Source organism: Scophthalmus maximus, chromosome 19 (genome assembly GCF_022379125.1).
Source record: "Scophthalmus maximus strain ysfricsl-2021 chromosome 19, ASM2237912v1, whole genome shotgun sequence".
NCBI classification, from domain to species: Eukaryota; Metazoa; Chordata; class Actinopteri; order Pleuronectiformes; family Scophthalmidae; genus Scophthalmus; species Scophthalmus maximus.
The window spans coordinates 2,849,279-2,868,909 of record NC_061533.1 but is presented as its reverse complement, the minus strand read 5'-3'; the positions used below and the strand labels follow the sequence as shown (position 1 = coordinate 2,868,909).

At 49.3% G+C, this 19,631-nt stretch overlaps 1 protein-coding gene across 4 annotated transcripts in view; it reads left to right on the top strand.

Moving 5' to 3' along the window:
* Positions 1-18,943, top strand: part of rasgef1ba (RasGEF domain family, member 1Ba) — a 70,591-nt gene extending 51,648 nt beyond the window's left edge. For all 4 annotated transcript variants that reach the window (XM_035639672.1, XM_047329127.1, XM_035639671.2 and 1 more), the window contains 13 exons: positions 4,109-4,291; positions 4,586-4,708; positions 4,848-4,985; positions 10,441-10,656; positions 11,010-11,084; positions 11,933-12,028; positions 12,376-12,478; positions 13,837-13,916; positions 14,455-14,550; positions 16,205-16,300; positions 17,553-17,676; positions 17,815-17,887; positions 18,902-18,943. In XM_035639672.1, coding sequence (XP_035495565.1) covers positions 4,115-4,291; positions 4,586-4,708; positions 4,848-4,985; positions 10,441-10,656; positions 11,010-11,084; positions 11,933-12,028; positions 12,376-12,478; positions 13,837-13,916; positions 14,455-14,550; positions 16,205-16,300; positions 17,553-17,676; positions 17,815-17,887; positions 18,902-18,926 — 1,422 coding nt within the window. In that variant the 5' untranslated portion in view covers positions 4,109-4,114 and the 3' untranslated portion in view covers positions 18,927-18,943. The remainder of the gene's footprint in view (positions 1-4,108; positions 4,292-4,585; positions 4,709-4,847; positions 4,986-10,440; positions 10,657-11,009; positions 11,085-11,932; positions 12,029-12,375; positions 12,479-13,836; positions 13,917-14,454; positions 14,551-16,204; positions 16,301-17,552; positions 17,677-17,814; positions 17,888-18,901) is intronic.
* Positions 18,944-19,631: the final 688 nt, after the last annotated feature.

The following is a 19,631-nucleotide window of genomic DNA, read 5'->3' as shown; positions in this document are numbered from 1 at the left end:
CATTTCCTGGGGCCACGGATGAGTGAGATTCCTCATGCCTCTCGGTGTTTACGCAGCGGAGGAGGAGGAGGAGGAGGGTGGAGGAGGGTGGAGGTGGTGGTATTGATTTACTACAGCTCCTTTAAAGCGCCTCCGTGCCAGAATCACATTCTCTGGTCCTAATAAAACACAAGACACATTTTCAACTTTCTCTCTCTCCGTCTGTAATGCGGTTCCTCCTCCCTGTGGCTCCTCAACCGCATCGCTGTTATTCATTTATTACGTCACGAAAATCCTTGTGCTTTCGACTCTCTCGTGTGTGTGTGTGTGTGTGTGTGTGTGTGTGTGTGTGTGTGTGTGTGTGTGTGTGTGTGTGTGTGTGTGTGTGTGTGTGTGTGTGTGTGTGTGTGTGTGTGTGTGTGTGTGTGTGTCAGTGGCTGGGACGAGATTTTGGATCTTTCTCAGGAAAAACTAAAAAAGGAAAGTACCTAAATGTTGAAGTTGCTGATTGGACCGTGGGAATGGTTCCCCCCCCCCCCCCCCCCCCGCCCCGTGTGTTCAGGCTGTTCGGGCGGGAACAGCCTCACCAGGTTGTTTGGTAGCTTGTGTTTTGGTCACCCGTCATTCTCTCTCTCTCTCTCTCTTTGAGGAAGCGTCTCCGCCCAAACGAGACAAAAATGACCCCGAGAACGCGCGTCATCGACCGCTCCGGGAGCCTGAAGGTCACTTCAAGGCTCTTCATGTGCTGGTCACCCCTGGGGAGGGCTGGTTCCTCTTCAAATTACCCCCTCCGCAACTTCCACATGTCGCAGCCCACGTCGTCGTTAGTGTGAACCTCTGCTTCCCCCCTCAGGCTTGGACAAAAGTCCCAGACCCCTTCGAGATGAGCACGAGATCGGCCGGGAAAAATAGATCAGAGTTTGAAGGAAAAAAATGAACCGGTGACCTTTTAACAGAGGCGCGTTGCTTCTCGAATCCAGAAGTCTGGAGCGGACTTCTTTTTGCACATGGAGGCAGATGGCTCCTCGTGCACGACCATTCAGGCTGTAATAGAAACCACCCCTCAAATACCCCCCAGCCCCCGCTTTCCACACACGAGCTGTGGCATTTGGTTTGTTTACCCTCAGCTGCCACCCAGCCAGCGGCCACGCTGAACCAACAGCTCCGTGGTGCTTATAGGGGTTTTTTTTTTTTTGCTTTTGCGGGGACCCGACATGTGGTCGTCCCCCTCCTCCCTCCTCCTCCAACCCACCACTGCTGCTGCCCACGACACCTGGAAGCCAAATGTAAATACGTGTGCCTCAGTTGCCGCAGCCCGTGAGCATGCGGCGCTCCTCGCTCTGCGAGGATCACGTGTTGGGGCAGAGCCGGACAGACACCGTCGGCCTTGAGAGCCCAGACGGTGATGGCGGTGGTGGTCGGATAAATTGGAAAAACTGCCGTCGGGTTATTCTTTTCTCCACAGCAACAGATTCCAGAGAAGAACCACCTGATATGTCTTCACAAACCCCCGGCGCGCCGCTCTTACGCAAAGAGATCGAGGACGGGGACTGAGCGCGGCGTCGGGTCTCATGGTACATCAGAAGCAGGAGAAGTGACGTCGCCACGTTGACGCGTCTCTACAACGGGTCTACATCAGCCGACACGAGTCCCAGTGCAGCGGAACTGGCCGATACACCGGATGAAATGGTTCACAAGGCCTCCGCCAGACCTTTTCATTTCCCCAAGACAGACTCTGATCCCCCGACTCCGGCCGTCAGCTGCTCGTGATTCTTTGAATCTGCAAACCCGCCCTTCCATGTTAACCTAAAAGATTGTACGTGGTTCTAGAAATAAGAAGACAAGAAGACGTTTCCTCCGCAACAGTTAAGCAGAGAAGCTTAAAACCTCCTGCACGTGTTTACTCGAGGTAATAAGGGAATATATATTACCATACTCTATCCCCCCCCCCCCCCCCCCGCACCCGATTAATAAGCAGGCGTGGGATCGGGGAGGTGCGGTGACTCGGATCCCGAAAAGTGAAGCCGTCGCGTTCTCAGCCTCCCGATCACCTGCTGCCGTTGATGGTCTCCCTCATCTGAGCCTCGGCCGTGTGCACAGCAGACATCTGTGCTCGTATGTGTGGTCGCTACTGCGCCCGTGAGCGGGGGACTTGTGCACGAAACTCGTTTGAGGTATAATAAAGCAAATAAAGGAGCGTTTAAATTTAGCCAGAAACCTCCCGCGGTGCTGAGGAGTAAACACCGATCTGCTCGTCTGGTTTCAGGGTACCCCCCCCCCCCCCCCCATCTCTCCCATCTCTCTCCCCCCGTCAGACCCGTGGTGTGCCTGCCTCTCCCTGCTCTGCGGGGAAGCCACATGGCGCAGCAGATGCTCAGGCTGCTGTGCTCCGACTCCTCACGCTCGCCTTTCTCATGGAAATGTCCTGCTGAATAATAGCGATGGAGGGCGTGTGTGTGTGTGTGTGTGTGTGTGTGTGTGTGTGTGTGCACACGTGTGAGAGTGGAAGGCTTGGGCGGGTGGAGGATTTCTGTGAACTTATGAATACACAGGGGGTTTATTTCAGTATCTTTGTATCTCACGATCAGAGCCTTGTGATATTTTTTTTCTTAAAGGTGACGGCCAATCATTTTTTTCCAAGTTTTTTCCGAGTTTCCGTGTCCTGGTTTGATCAGTTGATGTTTATCCCCTGTGGCAAGCGGTCTTCGTTAACCTTCTCAGCGAAAGAACCACCGTCACCATCATCGCGGGGCAACGGAGCCCTGGATTTATTTGAACTATTCGGTGCCAGAGTGTGTGGGCAGGTGCAGTTTATACGTCCTGGCATCTCCCGTGTCCGCCCCTGGCAGCGCTGCATTGCATCAGGCTTCCTGACTCGGCAGCCAGCCACAGGGCAGCGTGTTGTCAAGGAGGTGATGGTGGATGGGGGGTGGGGTTGCTGCACCCTGCACCGAGCGCCTCCCCCCCCACTCCAACCCCCCCGCTGTGAAAAGGCCCTTTGTGTTTCCTGAGCCATAAGTCTGCCGGGGCAGAGGACACAACCAAAATGCCAGGTTCAGAGGTCAGGAGGCCGGTGCACCAGCAGAGGAACGCGCGTCTGAAGGTTGTTGTTCCAGTTTTACACCGGGGAAAAGACTATGTACGTTTAGAAAGTAGAAATAGGATAGACTTTATTGTCCCAGTGGGAAATTTCTCTTGGGCGTCAGAGTGTCAGCATGATAAAAACAGTAAAAACAACACGATACATACATCCAAACAGAGTAAAATAGCAATGAAGAAAAGCTTTGAAATGCACCTTTGCCAAATATGGAGTACAGTCACACCTGGCTTGATCGGTAGCTTTTGGGAACAAACAAAAGTGACCAGCGAAGGTTGCACTTGATGGACAGTAGGATACCAGAGTTTCACTACTTGTTCATTTACCAAAAGAAACAAAAGTTCTGCAGGTTTAATACGCAGCCTGACCAAACACGTTTCTATGGCAATGTTTTTGCACGCCGCCTGTAAGATAGCAAAAGACTGTACACGTGCTCCTCCACATGTTGTGTCCAACTCGACAGCGCGATTTGTTCTGCTTCTTTGACACACACACACACACACACAAGCTTTGTCATTACTTTGAATCGATGCATTGTCCCGCTGAAGATTTATAGTGTCTAGCGCAAAAAGCTTAAGTCCTCATTTGTCTTGTTTGCAGACCAACTCTTGAAGGCTGTGGCCTGTAGGCTCCACGTGTTGGCTCTCCTGGGCAAAGCACCGATACTCGCAGGGTTAAGAGTTCAGTTTTCTCTTCAGGAAAGTGTCTCTTCCCTGCAGACGACTCACAAGACTCCGTCCTTTAACGTTTTCTGTGCCTCAACCACAGCTCCCATTTTTGGGTTGACCATATTTACATCCGAATAACCGAGACCCCAACAACCTCTGAAATCTTTTAACCCTGGACAGCGGGTCCAGACGGGGAAGGGTGTCGACTGCACTGCGCTCAAACCATTTCCCAAAACAAACCTCTGCCGTCTGCACTTGTGTCTCAGAGCTATTTTGGATTTGTCTGACCGTCCTGCATCAGCGATCGTATCTATCGTAGAAGAAGTGGAGCATTCTGACTGACTGTTTTCTTTCTCTCTTATAGGACAACATGCCTCAGACACCACCGTTCACCGGGCAGCTGAACACAGGCGGCTACAACAAGAACCTGTACCAGACCAAGGAGGAAAACTACCCCGGCCTCTATTATCATGACAACAACCTGGTGTCCGGGTCCCTGGAGGCCCTCATTCACCACTTGGTCCCAACTGTAGATTATTATCCAGATGTGAGTATTGTATTTGTTTGTCTCTATCATAGTTTTATCCCTGGTGGATTCTTTTCCTTTGCAGTCTCATCAAAGATTTTTCCTCTTTTTATTCTGTCCGAGAAGCTCTGGTGCTTTGAGCTGCGCTTAAGTACTAAAGCTGCTTTTGCTGTTTCCTGCCTCTCCCTTTCTCTCCGTACCTCTGAGATCAGAAGTTTTTGATTTTCCATACTTGCTCTTTTAAATATTGTGTGGTTTAGGGTTCATTTGATTGATGACAGCTGACGATTTTGTATTTATCTTTTCTCTCCGCAGAGGACGTACATCTTCACCTTCCTGCTCAGCTCTCGCCTCTTCATCCACCCATATGAACTCATGTCCAGGGTGTGTCACCTGTGTATGGAGCAACAGCGACTCAGCGATCCCCAAGCTGACAAGGTACGTACGATAAAACGATCCGTTCTTGGCCTTATCAAATTTCTAGCTCCCTATATTTTTAAATGAGTTTTCAGGAATTGGTGGCATTTGCACACCCTAGATTTGTTTCTCCCTACTTATGTTTATCCTGTGTTTTCAGATGAGAGTCAGGAAGAACGCTCCCAAGATCCTTCAGCTCCTGACAGAGTGGACGGAAACCTTCCCGTATGACTTCAGGGACGAGAGGATGATGCGCAGCCTGAAGGAGCTGACCCACCGGCTGGCCAGTGGAGACGAGGTCAGTCGGCTTTAATTTCCTCATGCTGCTCCCCACAGACGTGCAACACAAAAAGGCGTTCGTACTAAACGAGTTGATTAACAAAAGACTATTTTAGTTGAGGTCCGTGGAGTTTTTGCTTTGTGGACTGCACAACCTGCAAAGCTACAGCCTCAGGCAGATTTTTGCCGATTGCGGCGGAGGGAGGTGGAAGGGGTACCTCTGGCAACTAAGCCATTTTTTTTTAGGCTGGCTGAGCTGAGAGAAAAGCCCCATTGTTGACGGGCTAGGTGGCTTTGTTGTCGTCTGTCCGGTGCTCCGTCCGAGGCAGCATTTGGATTGTTCCACTGCTGCAGAGCTGAATGTCACTGGCTTAGCGCGTCATTAGCCTCAGAGGTACTGTTTGGATGAAAAAACTTTTTTTTTTAGCATGGTAGAATTTTTTGGTCCTTAACCCTCCGATGTCTTTGGTGCACGTACAAACCACTCCACTACATTTAGATATGTAAGAGTTCTGACAAGTAGTTACTCCCAATGCCATTAAAAGAAATGCTGAGATAATGGTGACTTTAAAATTCGAAGTATGCGCAGCTCAAAGGAAGACCTCTTTGACCTATCACGGTGCCTAACGCACAAAATGTGCTAACTCTCGAGAATGTGAATACAGGTATTTTTCAAAGTGTCTTACAGTTTTTTTTTTTGTTACAGTTTTCTCTTTTTAGCATAGCATGTGGCATCTGGTATGTTTTTATCTTCATGGCCTGGTATTCGCCGGTTGAAAAACATTAAAACAGAAGGTTCGAGGGGAAAAAAGTAAACACTGAAAACGTACCCCTCGGACGGACCATTCGAGGGGTCCGTTTTCAGTGTCAGGGTTTCCTTTTCTGTTTCTCAGGCAGCTTTCACGCCCAGTCTTCATGTTTTCTTGCTCCAATTGGGTTGGCATGGCCTTTTTATAGAATTATTTTTCTCAGTGGTTGCACTCCCCCTCACTTTTCTCCGTTCTAGGCTAATGATTTGGTTAGTCATCATGAATCGGGGCCTTTTCAGGGCATGTCCTGATGTTTTCACGTGTTTGGGTGTTCTCTGCTCGCAATGAATCGCATGTCCTTTTTAAGTGTGTGTGTGTGTGTGTTTTGGTGGGGTTGGTGTTAACGATAAGGCCGTCAGGGCTTGTTGGGACCAGGCAGCGTTGGGGGGATACAAACCTCCATCTGTGTTGATAGAAGACATCCCTCCTTCACTCCTCCAGAAAAACACAACCCCCCACTGTTGTGTAGGTTTCGCATGACTCGTCAAAGGTACAAGCCACACGAGTATTGATCCTGGTTTAATCTAGAAATCAATAGGTTTCTATTGTCATGTCCCTGGGACACATTTACAGCTCGCAGTATCTATCTAACTCCCGCCCATATCTTAACTTGAACACAAGTAATACACACTTGCTCATAGACATGGTTGCTCTGTTATGATGCTCACAAAAAAACAAACATCTCATGATTTCTAACATAGCTGCAGTTGGCATCAACACCATCCCTCCAAGATTCATGGCTGAAATTAAGGAAACAGAAAGCCACTTAGCACCGGATTCGCTGGTACTTTCCCATGAGGTGATATCATATTCTGATTCAACAAAAGAAGATTCTGTGCCTCAATTTTGAAGTGTGTCCAAATTTTTTCCCAGGTTATCAAACCTTTGTATCTGGAGGCAAAATTTGTAGTAATTTAGCCTAGAAGTCGCATGAAATCCTTAATTACACGGAAAATCTGTTAACTTCACACATCCTTCTCAATTAATGAATAAATAATGAACATTATGCCCTGTGTTGACAAAGAGACCTTTTACATTACCCGGATACCCTGCAGATTGTGCTGTCATACCATGCAAGCCACGGGCATGCGTGCTCATGATTAGCACAGCGTGACCAAGAAATGACTTTTCAAATGATACATTCTCAGGGATGCTCCGGTGCCTCGGGCTCACAGTTTACCACAAGCGAAGGTTCGAGGGGGTGAGGTTGTGATATTGTTCATTCATCCATGTGCAGTGGGGTCAAAAGTCATAGAAAATGACTGTGCAAGTGCTGCAGGACTTTTCTCGGAAGAAATTCAGCTGCTGAAGTCCACTGACATCAGCAGGCGTGTGATCAGAACGTGTTTTTCGCAGATTCTCCAAATCATGTTTTGAAAACAAAACGCACACTACGCCGAGCCATGAGCAAATCTGTGGAGTTTTAAAGAAGTTGGATCCTGACGTCTTTCAGAAGGGTTCACCGCAGCGCTCTGTGGGAAAGGGTTCGAGTCCAAAATAGATGTCCTGAACATCTGGCCAGAGTCGTGTCCAGACCACACTCAAAACATCCCAGGGCCTTGATCTCTGTTGAAAGACTGTCATTATGGATGTGGTTGGATATATAGGGAAGCAGCGAGCAGCAGAGAGGAAAACAAGCACTGGTCTTGATCTGACCTCATTTTGGTGGTACAAAGTCCTTGCCATTCTTCCAAGTGTGCAGTTTTTATTTTGCACATATGTTTTTTAGATATAAATTATGGAGACTTTTGGACACTTGCTGTTTTGAACCCAAATGGTGCATATTACCTTTATATGACAGGTGCTACTGCACTGTTTGTTTTAAGATGCTCTTGGGAGGTTCCATATCTGCACATCCGTTGATCCCAATGGAGCCTAACATTTGAAAAATATGACCTTTAACAGTCGACACTTTAAAGACTCGACTATAGATAGTTGGCTTTCAGAAACCTTGTATTGACTCTGTAGAATCTGTTGTGATATGGCGCTATACAAATAAAATTGAATTGAATTGAATCGAATAGTTCGATGGTATAGGAAGGAATTTCTGTCGCATCGTGACTTGGCAGTATGGATAAACTAATTCCACCATATGCACCTTCTACTATCTGTTCATTAGTGCTGCTTGGCTTGTGCCGCTAAAAATGGCCACTGCGTGGGTCAGGTGGAGCGCCACAGGAAGTGACGCCGCTCTGCCAAGAAAAACGGAAACCTCTCGTGATTCAATGGCGTGAAGGAAACTACACGCTCGGCCACGGTTGACTTGTACTGAGCAGCCGTCTGCCGCCTCGGGATCGCTGCCAGGGTCTACAGCGCAGGGACCAGCGCGGCCCCCCCCCCCCTCCTCATTCGTAACACCGATAGTCGTGACGAGCAAATGTGAGTCCCTCTGCGTAGAAGATCTGAGACTATATTTATCCTGCCCTCTGTTTTGTAGTGTGGACAGAAGCCACAGCAGATGGTTGACTCTGAAGTGGCAACTGAAGCGATTTGTCACTGTTGTCCAACTGTGCAGGAGTGTGGTCAAGCATTTGCTTGAGTGTAATACGGTGTTAACCACCGATATGACGATGTTCTATCGTTGAAAAGAAATGTCCGTCACTCGATCTGAGAGATGGACACAAAGCTTTCAAAACGCCTGTTTTATGCGACCAACTGTCCCCAAACCCTAAGATGTTTAATTTACAATATATCAGGAGAAACATGGCAAATGCCTATGTAGGAGAAGCCAACAAAAACTGTCAATATTTGGAAAGTTTACTTGGTAATTTATTAAATGATTACTCAATAAATGTTTGACCTAATTTCATGCAACCTTTCGTGATGCTGAATTTACTTCCTGTGCTGAAATGACAAATGAATCTACAATTCTGAATTGGTCAATTAATTATTGAAGTAAATTTATTAAGCAAGAAATATCAAACGTTTCTTGTTTTCCAGCTTCACAAATGTGTTAAATTGGAATTTCTTTCTGTTTTTTTTTATTGAATATCTTTGTCTTCAGGACTTGTGGTTGAACGAAACTTAATTTTTCACTTATTTTTGACATTTCATCCATGAAAACATGAATTCATTGACTGGAGAAAATGATCAATTTAATTAAAAATGTGATTGGCTACAGCCTTCAGCAGGATCATCAACTGGCTGAGGAGCATTGATCATTTGGATATTGTATTTTTCTTTCCGGTTATTGGTCCGTCACCACTTGAGGGAAGAAAAAAAGTGAAACCATCTCTCTCTCTTCTTCATTCTCCTTCCCTCTGTCCTGGGCTCTTGCAATCATCCCTTTTCCAAAACGGCAATATCCACAGAAGAACCGGAATTGATTGTCTGAGTAGTGTGTGTGTGTGTGTGTGTGTGTGTCTGTGTGTGTGTGTGTCTGTGTGTGTGTGTGTGTGTGTCTGTGTGTGTGTGTGTGTGTGTGTGTCTGTGTGTGTGTGTGTGTGTGTCTGTGTGTGTGTGTGTGTGTGTGTGTGTGTGTGTGTGTGTGTGTCTGTGTGTGTGTGTGTGTCTGTGTGTGTGTGTGTGTGTGTGTGTCTGTGTGTGTGTGTGTGTGTGTGTCTGTGTGTGTGTCTGTGTGTGTGTGTGTGTGTGTGTGTGTGTGTGTGTGTGTGTGTGTGTGTGTCTGTGTGTGTGTGTGTGTGTGTCTGTGTGTGTGTGTGTGTGTGTGTGTGTGTGCCAGCCATCACACTTATCACAGCCACATCAGCGACAGACAGGAGCATTAGTCACACCCTGGGAAGTGAATTCCAGAAAAGTCGCCGCCCCGGCCGTTTCCAGCCGGAGTGATGAGAGTCTGCCTGTTTTTTCTCAAAGTTCAGAGATCTCACATTTTAAGCGCCCGGGGGCCTCGGGTGCTCTCCACATCCATCCGTGTTTCTTTTTCACCCCGTTGAACTGGATCCTTGTTTGTAAAAACCCAGATTCTGGAGGCCGAATTGGCACAAAGTCCAGAGAGACGGGATGTGGTCGCAGGAAAAGAGGAGGCCTCAGCTCCCGGGATTCTTTTTTATTTTATTTTTTTGGACGGCTCATACCGGCGGTGTGGCAGGAGTCCACGTACACACACACAAGGATCATCCACAATAACACACAGGCCTTCTGCACGTACACAGAATCAAACACACACGTGTCCCTTACTCCCTTTCGTCCACCCTCTTATGCAACTGCCGCGCTAAGCTGTGTCAGCGAGGGAACAATTATCTAATCGCGGCCTGTTTCGAGTCAGCGAGAGTGTTCCCAACAGGGCGACCTCTTGACCCCCGAGAGCCGGGGAGTCGCGAGGTCACGATGAGCGACGCCCGCGTACGCTGGAGGGTGGCGTCGCCTTTTGAGGGTCGTTCCGTGGGTTTTCGGGGGCGCGAGCTGGCATCAGTCCACATGGGTGTTGTTGTTTTTCCTTCTCTGCCACAGAAGTGTGGTCGGGAATGGACCCAAGAAATTGCCTGCAGATGATTTGAGGTGGCAACATGGCATCGCTACTGGAGATTTGGTCAAATTGACGTCACACTCGGATTCTCTGGCTCTTGTTTTTCTGTGATGGCATCTGGGGTTCTTCAGCGATGTGGAAGCAAACCTACCAAATCTTTTCTCAAGCTGCTCTTGGAGGAACTACGTCGGGGGCTTCGTCGCGGTTCTAGCTAATTCTCTTCATCCGTCCCTCAGGTTTACCGGAAGGCGGTCGGCCAGATGAGCCAGGGCCTGATCCGGAGGCTGACGGTGCTCAGCCAGTACGAGGAGGCGCTGGTCAAGATCAACGCCACGGCGGCCGAGCGGCTCAGCGCCCTGAAGGCGAAGCCCCAGGCCGCCGCCCAGAGAGACCTGCTGTCCATCTGCAACGACCCCTTCACCGTCGCCCAGCAGCTCACGCACATAGAGCTGGTGAGAAAACCATTTCATCCATCCGTTATCCTCACGCCTCCCCAGGACGGTGCCGCATCCATCGCTTGTTGTGACGCGTCAAAACCAAATTGAGATGTAAATGTTCCGAAGAACAATCAGAAATCCTGCCAATGGCTCTGGAGAACAAGGGTAAAATGGACCCAGAGGGGAGAACGTGCGGAGGAGTATGATTGATTCGTAGTCGTGGCGAACGCGTCTGACACAACACACGGCATTGATTTTAAACGGCGGCGCTTGACCACAGCTTTATATCCATCACACGTTCGTTTGTCACAGACACAACAAATCAATATTTGGAGATGGATTCATGGTATTCATTTGTTCCTTTTCAGGAGAGACTGAGTTACATTGGACCGGAAGAATTCGTCCAGGCGTTCGTCCAGAAAGACCCGCTGGACAACGATAAGGTAAACGCCTGTCACTAAGAATACACAATCAGATAAGGGAGCACACATACAGTGGTTATGCAACTTGGCCGGAATCCCGAGCGCAGATTCGTCCGCTCCTGATGTGGGTTAGAGAAGTGAGACGACCTAGTTTTCTGCTCCAGACGGATGTTGAGTTTATGAAACACTGACTGTGGCCGCTCGCCGCACAGGTCAAACGGAGGGCAGGTAATTTCCAGACTGTAATTGTCGACCAGATATCCGCTACACACACACACACAAACACACTCAGAAAGATCGACTCACCACGCTGGCAATTTCCTCAAATCATCCCAATGTCTGGATTAGATGGGCATGCATGCACCGTATCTCCTAGCAACCGCCACTGCCGAGGGTTTGTTTGGGTGTGTGTGTGTGTGTGTGTGTGTCTGGCGGGCGGTGGGTGGGTCTTTTTGTCTGGCGTTTCGGCTGCTAGGCAACTGCCCCTTATTTTTTTGGAAGCCAGGTGATGGGGGGTCAACACTGCCTTTGTGCCTCGGGCGAGCCGGCCCCTCTTACCCCCAACGAGCCACTTGGAACGGACGGGAATAACTGTGTGTGTGTGTGTGTGTGTGTGTGTGTCCACTCGCGGGGGGGGGGGGGGGGGGGGGGGGTGGCGTAAGGCCAAAGGAATGTGTGGAATTAGATCAAGAAGAGTCCGCACAAAGGACCAGCATGCATAATGTGACCGCCACTGGCCACCGTGGAGCTTCTGGAGGCGGAGGGAAGTCGAGCGTGACGATGCCATGGAGTTTTATTTTTTCTGATCGTCAATCATCGCTCCATTGTCCTGCACGCTAATTAAAAATTGTGTTGTTGGGTTTTTGCAGAGTTGCTTCAGCGATCACAAGAAGGCCAGCAACCTGGAGGCGTACGTCGAGTGGTTCAACAGACTCAGTTATCTGGTGGCCACGGAGATCTGCATGGTGAGTAGCATGAGGAGCCTGAATCATTCTTAAGTGATTGTTTAGTTTGGGAGATGTCAGGAAAATGGTCATTACGAGTTCACGTTTTGGTTCAAATGTCAAAGATAATGAGTTGACAGGGATTCAAAACAGAAAAGATATTTGGCCTATAGTTGGATTCTGTGCTCAAATTGTTATTTAAATAGTTGTTTTAGCAATAAAGTTCAATGAAAAAGCCACGAGAATTGTGGCATCAGTCGTATAACGGTAAATAAAAAACACGAGCAGACTGCTTTACTTTCTACACCTGATGATGGAAACACCACACACGTCGGTTTTGTCTTAATGTCCTCCATTTTGTCCAACAGCCCGTGAAGAAGAAGCAGCGAGCTCGAGTCATGGAGTTCTTCATCGACGTGGCGCGCGAGTGCTTCAACATTGGCAACTTCAACTCCCTCATGGCCATCATCTGTGAGTTCCTCTTCCTCTCTCTGATCACACAACACATCCTGTTACTATATCGTCAGACGGGTGGAAAAAAAACAACCTGCTGGTAACCTGGACCCACAGATCCCTGAGCAGATTACACAAGATAACATTCGTGTCGCGTTTTTCTGAACGCGGTGGTTGTCGCTGCGTGGACCCTGCTGCGCTCGTTCCCCTCCGGCCGGCGAGCGACCACGCTTCCTCCTCCGGTCATTAGTGAATCCGACCGGCGTTGCAAATGCAATTTGTTGTTCAGTGGGGGATGTCGTGCGGTGACGTAATCCCCCCCCCACCTCCCAGTAGCACGAAAACCTCTCACGACTTTGTCTCGGTTCATTTCCGACTTACGTGATTTACTTCATGACGTCAGCGAGGGGGAACAACAACACACGATTGTCTCTGTAGGACTCTGTAAACTACTATGAGATACAGATTAGAAATAATCCAGACGTCCAGAGAGCGGGGAGGGAGGGAGGAGGGAGGGGGGGGGGGGGCAGCTGGAAGAGGACGCAGAACAACCCCGTCCAGGCAGATGGTCATCGCTGACCAGAGACACGAGGGAGGAGGATGAGGGTCGGAGGCAGATGGGGGAGGCAGGGATGGTGATGATGAGAGTAGAGGACGAGGGAGAGTCCAGCTGTCCTCTGTCTTTCTCCCCCGAGGGAGAGAGAGAGAGAGAGTAAACATGGCCACAGGCGAATCTCTCTCCGCCCCGCCTCGTCTCCTGGGAGCGACCGGGGGCAGTGATGTGGTCAAAGGGTCGGTTCACCCAAACGATGGAGAGAACATTTTACGTTGTCTTACGTTGTTTCAAACCCGACAGGAACCTGAGTCTTTGTGAGTTGACGTATCCTCCTCCTCCTCCTCCTCCTCCTCCTCCGACACACACACACACACCGTCACACACACCGTCACACACACACACACACACACACGGGGCCGCGGTTCATTTCGGCCCCGCGGCCTAAAAGCCAAACGTGTTTTGTGTCGTTCTGCTCTGACGGCGACCTCTCGACACACACACACACACACACACACACACAGACAGAGGATTACCATATGGGAAGCAGAGGGCTGGCAGGGGAAACGAGGCGTGCGTTAACGCCATTGTTCCTGCAGCCTTTTGCGTATCAGAAGAAACAACAGTGGAAGGAAAGAAAAGGGGGGAGGGGGGCCGACATGTCACGGGAGGAGGGAGGAGGGAGGAGGGACGTTGCGTCTGTCCGGCTGAATGGGAAAGTGCCATGTGTCACTGCGATCGTGAGTGTTTGCTCGGATGTGCGATGTCTCTGTCTCATTGTCCTCGTATTGAATTGTTCTCGTTGTGTGTCCCCGTCTCGCAGCTGGGATGAACATGAGTCCGGTGTCTCGGCTGAAAAAGACCTGGAGCAAAGTCAAGACGGCCAAGTTCGACATCTTGGAGGTGAGTTTGCACCTGTGACACGTGAGACACGGAGGCAGCGTTGTGAGACACGAATTATGATTTCATTGGCTTTTTAATGTTTTGACTCAGACGCAGAACTCCTGCAGGGGATGGTTTGGTTTTTCATCAAACCTTCTATGAAAAGGCAGGGGAGTCAGTGCTGTGAACAGGATATTTTAGATATTACACTTCATCAATAATATCTTTAATTATCATTTCAAAGCCAATAACTTAAACAACTTCATTTGTTGTAGGAAAAGTTTATTTATCTATTCATAGGAGATGATTTTGAGCTTTTTAGAATAAAAACAATAAGTAGATAAAGTTGACGTCCTCACGTTAGAGACGCAGATGCTTTGCTTGGTTGTCTGTCAGTCGGCTCATCTATTGGCTAAACTACGGAGGCCCTGAGGTGCAAATCAGTTTTTAGATTTTGCCGTTGTGTTCTCCCTGTGTGTCCGGATCAATCCGACCGAATGTCCAGCGTGTCGTCGACAGCTCAAACTCCAGCCGCCTCTCTCTCTTCCTCTCTCCTCAGCACCAGATGGATCCTTCCAGCAACTTCTACAACTACCGGACGTCCCTGAGAGGAGCGACGCAGAGGTCGATCACGGCCAACAGCAGCCGAGAGAAGGTGAGGCCGCCCAGATTAGGTTTCAATTATTCAAAACTCCTTCTTTTTTTCTTTCTTTTCTTTCGCGCTCCAGCCGGTTTCACTTTGTGGTTCAGCTTCGTGTCTGAGCGCGTGCGGTTGCCGGGCGGAGCTGAGGGGAGTGGCGACGGAGAGGGAGGCAGCCTGGTGAATAAAGGTCATTCTTGCCAGGAAGTTAAAGACAACATTTATGTAAACGTCTGATCGTCTCTGGTTTACATTCCTCTCATCCAGAGACGCTCACAGGGAATCTGAGGTGTTGCCCAAGACAGCTTGAGTCCGGCTGTTTCAGTTTCGGACCGATCCGACCTCTGGAACGACCCCGGGCGAAGTGTCGGTGACGCCTTTAAGCTGATTATAGTGTTACGTGAACAAAAAAAAGTGGAGACGTTTATCTGTAGTTCGACAGCAAACACGAAGGAAGTAATAGTTGATGTGGAGTCAAAGCAGAAAAAACAACGGCCGCAGCGTCCGGCGCCGTTATCGTCCAGACGTGGCGTTCCCGTCGTGGCGTCGTTCTGTGGACTGGACTTGGCCGCGGGACAGAGCAGGTTGCATAACGGGGTACAGCTCAGACGGGACAGTTAGAAGTGGGTGAAGATCTGATGGGGAGGGTCTCGGTTTCCCCCCCGCCCCCGCCCCTGCCCCCGCCCGGCCCGAGTCTGAGGCAGGGCCGTTAGCACTTAGCTTCTCCTCGCGTCGTCGCACGTTGCATAAGAGTGGGGTATTTTTACTCTGGCACGGAGACGGACTGTTCCCGTCAATAACATGTTTCTGGCTCCCGGAGGCTCGTGTTGTTGTGGAGCTCCGAAATGTAAACAGGCCCCGGCACCAGAGGTCAGGGGTCAGGAAACGGAAAGTTCCCAAGAAGTCTGGTATGTTCTTGACCCGGTGACCTCTTCTCTCCGGAGGGGGGGGGGGGGCCTGTTTGTGTTCTGATGAGGAGAGGATATTGATGAGGAGACATCATGCCTAGTTTTTAATTAAAGATTCATATGATCTGGAAGTTGCAGCTCTGATTTAAGGCATTTTTTTAAAAATATTCCAGTTGTGACACAATCTGCTCCCGATAACTTGTTTCAATCCTCAAACTTCATTTCATCTTGGAGGGTAAATGAGAGATTTCAGAAGGAAGAGGGTTTTTTTTATTCATCAGAACTTGTGATTACAAAGATTATGATTAGAATAAAACAGGAATAATAGAATATGAAGACTAAAAATATGAAAGCAGCTGATAGACGACAGTTCAAGCACTTGAAGGACAGTGAAAAACACACACACACACACACACACGCACACACACACTTCAGTGTGAGCAGCGCATCATTTCGAAGGGGAGAAACGTCTCACTTCTCCTTTTGTCTTGGAAACTTCTCGTAGTGTTTGAGTCGACTCCGCCCTGTAAGAAACGAGAAGCTGCCTGTTTTGGTTTCATCATCACAAAGTCGTGATCGAAACAGAAGCGTTGTCTGTTTTCGTAAGAAATCCTCTCTGTAGAAATTGTAACCTCTTCCGTTTTGAACCAAGGTTTATGAATATATGTGGGAATCCCCCCCCCCCTCCTGCTCCTCCTCCTCCTCATCATCATCATCATCATCATCAAATTAAACCCCTCTCCCTCTGTTGTCTCTTGCAGATCGTCATCCCGTTCTTCAGCCTGCTCATAAAAGACATCTACTTCCTGAACGAGGGGTGTGTCAACCGGCGGCAGAACGGACACATCAACTTCGAGGTGAGACGGATATTTTTTGTTAAATTCCCCAGAGGGAGTCCCCCCCCCCCCCAAAAACCCCCGAAAGAGACGATTTCACTCCAGGTTTTCGGCCGACGTGACCTCGTATTAACCGCAAGTTAACGGATTCTGGTGCTATTTATTCTCACTTCCCCAAAGAGCGCTGAGAACGGAGAAGTGAGTGAGTGTGTGTGTGTGTGTGTGTAACGTTCAGCTGCGTTTCCATGGAGCAGTGAAAAACCACACGGACCATTGACTCAAGCGTTTCCACTGGTCTTTGTTCACCGGCGTCACTGAATCAGACGCTATTTAAAGCCTCGATTCTAAACTGGGAAACTCAGGCTGCAGCTTTTTCTGTCCCGTTCTCTCATGACACACGAACACATTTACACTTCAGAGCAGCTGACTGTGACCTCTGTGACCTCTGTGTGGCGCTGGGCAGCGTCAAGGTTATAAACGCGGGACGTCCTAAAAGGTTTTGACGTCACTTAATGTTGCTGAAGCAGCGATCGATAATCACCACATTTCTCTCAGGTATCTCTCGTCATAAACACGCACATTATGGACGTTACCTTACACTAAGCGGCCTGCCCGCTGGCGTAGTGGTTAGCGACACAGCAAGAAGGTTCTGGGTTCGAGTCCCGGTTCAAACCGACCAGGGCCTTTCTGTGTGGAGTTTGCATGTTCTCCCCGTGTGTGCGTGGGTTCTCTCCGGGTTCTCCGGCTTCCTCCCACAGTCCAGAGACATGAGAATGGGGTCAGGTTCATTGGAGACTGTAGGTGTGAATGTGAGAATGAATGGTTGTCCGTCTCTGTATGTGGCCCTGTGATAGGCTGGCGACCTGTCCAGGGTGAACCCCGCCTCTCGCCCAATGTCAGCTGGGATTGGCTCCAGCCCCCCGCGACCCTTACATGGATAAAGCATTAGAAGATGGATGGATGGATGGATGGATGGATGAATGGAGCTTACACTAAGTGTTTTCCCAATAGAAGCCCATTATAAGGAAAATGCTTAATGCGCTTAATGTAAGATACCGTCCATAATTATTGGATTTCGGGTTCGATTTTTTTCACAGGTGTACGTGTTCATGACGAAGCATACCTGAGAGAAATGTGGTGATTATCGGTCGCTGCTTTGGCAACATTGAGTGACGTGAAGACTTTTGAACGTGCCTCGGAGTAACTGGAGAGTAACAGTCAACGGTAACGGTGTCGACGCCTGGTTTATTGACCTCTGTCCATTTCGTTTCAGAAATTCTGGGAACTTGCCAAACAAGTGAGCGAATTCATGACCTGGAAGAAGGTGGAGTGTCCGTTCGAGAAGGACCGCAAGATCCTGCAGTACCTGCTGACGGCTCCCGTTTTCAGCGAGGACGGTGAGTTTGTCCACGATAGAAACCTGGGGCCTTCGCGTTCTGGTCTGAACGCACCGTTGGAGGAACATTGAGTGACAGGGGATGTTTTTCGACGTAAAGAAATACTTATTCTGTTTGTTTCTTCCCTTCTCGCGGCAGCGTTGTATCTGGCGTCGTACGAGAGCGAAGGTCCTGAGAACCACATGGAGAAGGACAGATGGAAGTCTCTGAGGTGTGTATGATCCCGTCCCGTCACACACACACACACACACACACACACACACACACACACACACACACACACACACACACACACACACACACTCACCCTGGGGGGTTTTGATTCTTTCCTCCCCACTGACCAGGCTCACCCAGGGGGATGTAGGTCACTCTGATGACGACCTGATGACGACGCTATTCAATAAATGCATTAAACACACACACCATCGCTTGCGTAGGCGCAAATGCAAAGGACATCAGTCATTTTCACACAATTACACACACACACACACACACACACACACACACACACACACACACAGTGCTCTCTCTCCGTGTGTGTGTGTGTGTGTGAGGACGGATGATTGAAAATCGTCCTTTGTTCACTCGGCTCTAACTGGCGGATGAAAGCCCAGGAGAGCTGACGGAGGGATGTTTTCTCTCTCTCCCTCTCGCTTCAGCATCGCATCACACGCCGAAGTGTAAAACAAACTGAGTCGGGGGCATTCAGTTTCCCCTGAGACGTCCGGCGCTCGAGATCATCATCACGCACTCGCGCGGCCACTAAGAGATTTAAGGATTTCTTTAAACTCAAACGCATCACTGTGACGTAAGACATGTTTCACAAAGACCTAAAAAAAATTCTAGAAGCAAAAAGAAATGATCCCAAAACATGTTAAAAAGACAATACAGCCAGTATTTATGGACAGTGATCAAAAAGTGACAGGGGTCAGAGGTCAGAGCAGGTTTCGGATCCAGAACCCTGGTGTGTGTGTGTGTGTGTGTGTGTGTGTGTGTGTGTGTGTGTGTGTGTGTGTGTCTGCCAGCTCAGCTCTTCGTCCCCCCCAAGCTTCAACTCACATTCTGCTTCTTTCTTTTTTTAAGTTTGTGATATCGGATTACGACCGACCTCGTCTTAGACCCAGCGAACACACCAGGATCAGTGACTTGAGCTTGTTGATCGCACGTCTGTGGCTCTGATTTATTTGGCTAACCCCCGTTTCTCCTTCGTCTTCCCTCTCCACAGATCCAATCTGCTGAGCAGAGTCTGAACTTCTGACGTGAAGACGAAAACCTCATGACAATGGAAGCCGCCGCCCGCTCGGCGCCGCTGTTGTCGTCCAAAAAACAAACGTATTCCCGTATCGGAAAGGGGGGAAAAGGACAATCTCCACTTGGGCCGGCGAGGACGGACCGGACGTCCCGTGTTCCCTCCGGCCTCGGACTTCTACGAAGCTCTTTGCGTTTCCTCTTGCTCTCCGTGCTGTGTATTTCAGGACAGCTGCCCCCCCCCCCCCCCCCCGTCTCTTTGTACGACTTTGTAGAGTCTTGTTTTGTTTTTGGTCAAAGAGAAGAACAGTCACAGTAAAAAGCACGGGGACCCTGACGGGGTTCTTTAACACTCGTACCACGGAAACTACGACGTCAGCTGCTGGTTCGGCTGACGCCACCCAATCGCTCCTCGCTCCGGTTCCACGAGCCGGCAGAACCGTGGACCCGGCAGTAGTCCTACGTTTCGTTCCGTCTCTTCCTCCTTTTTCGTATTTGACGCCCCGCGAGTATCCATCGCTTCGTGTTCCTGCAGGTTTCTTGGTCTAAATGTGACGTGTACGAGGGTTTTTTGAAAGATGTAACTTCATTTTGGTTTTGTTTGTGTTGTATAAAGTCGTGATGAACGAAGACGCCGGGAACCTTCGGCCTTCAGCGTTTTCTCGTCAAGCGTTGGAACAGAATCCGGCAGCACTTTGGCCCTCTGC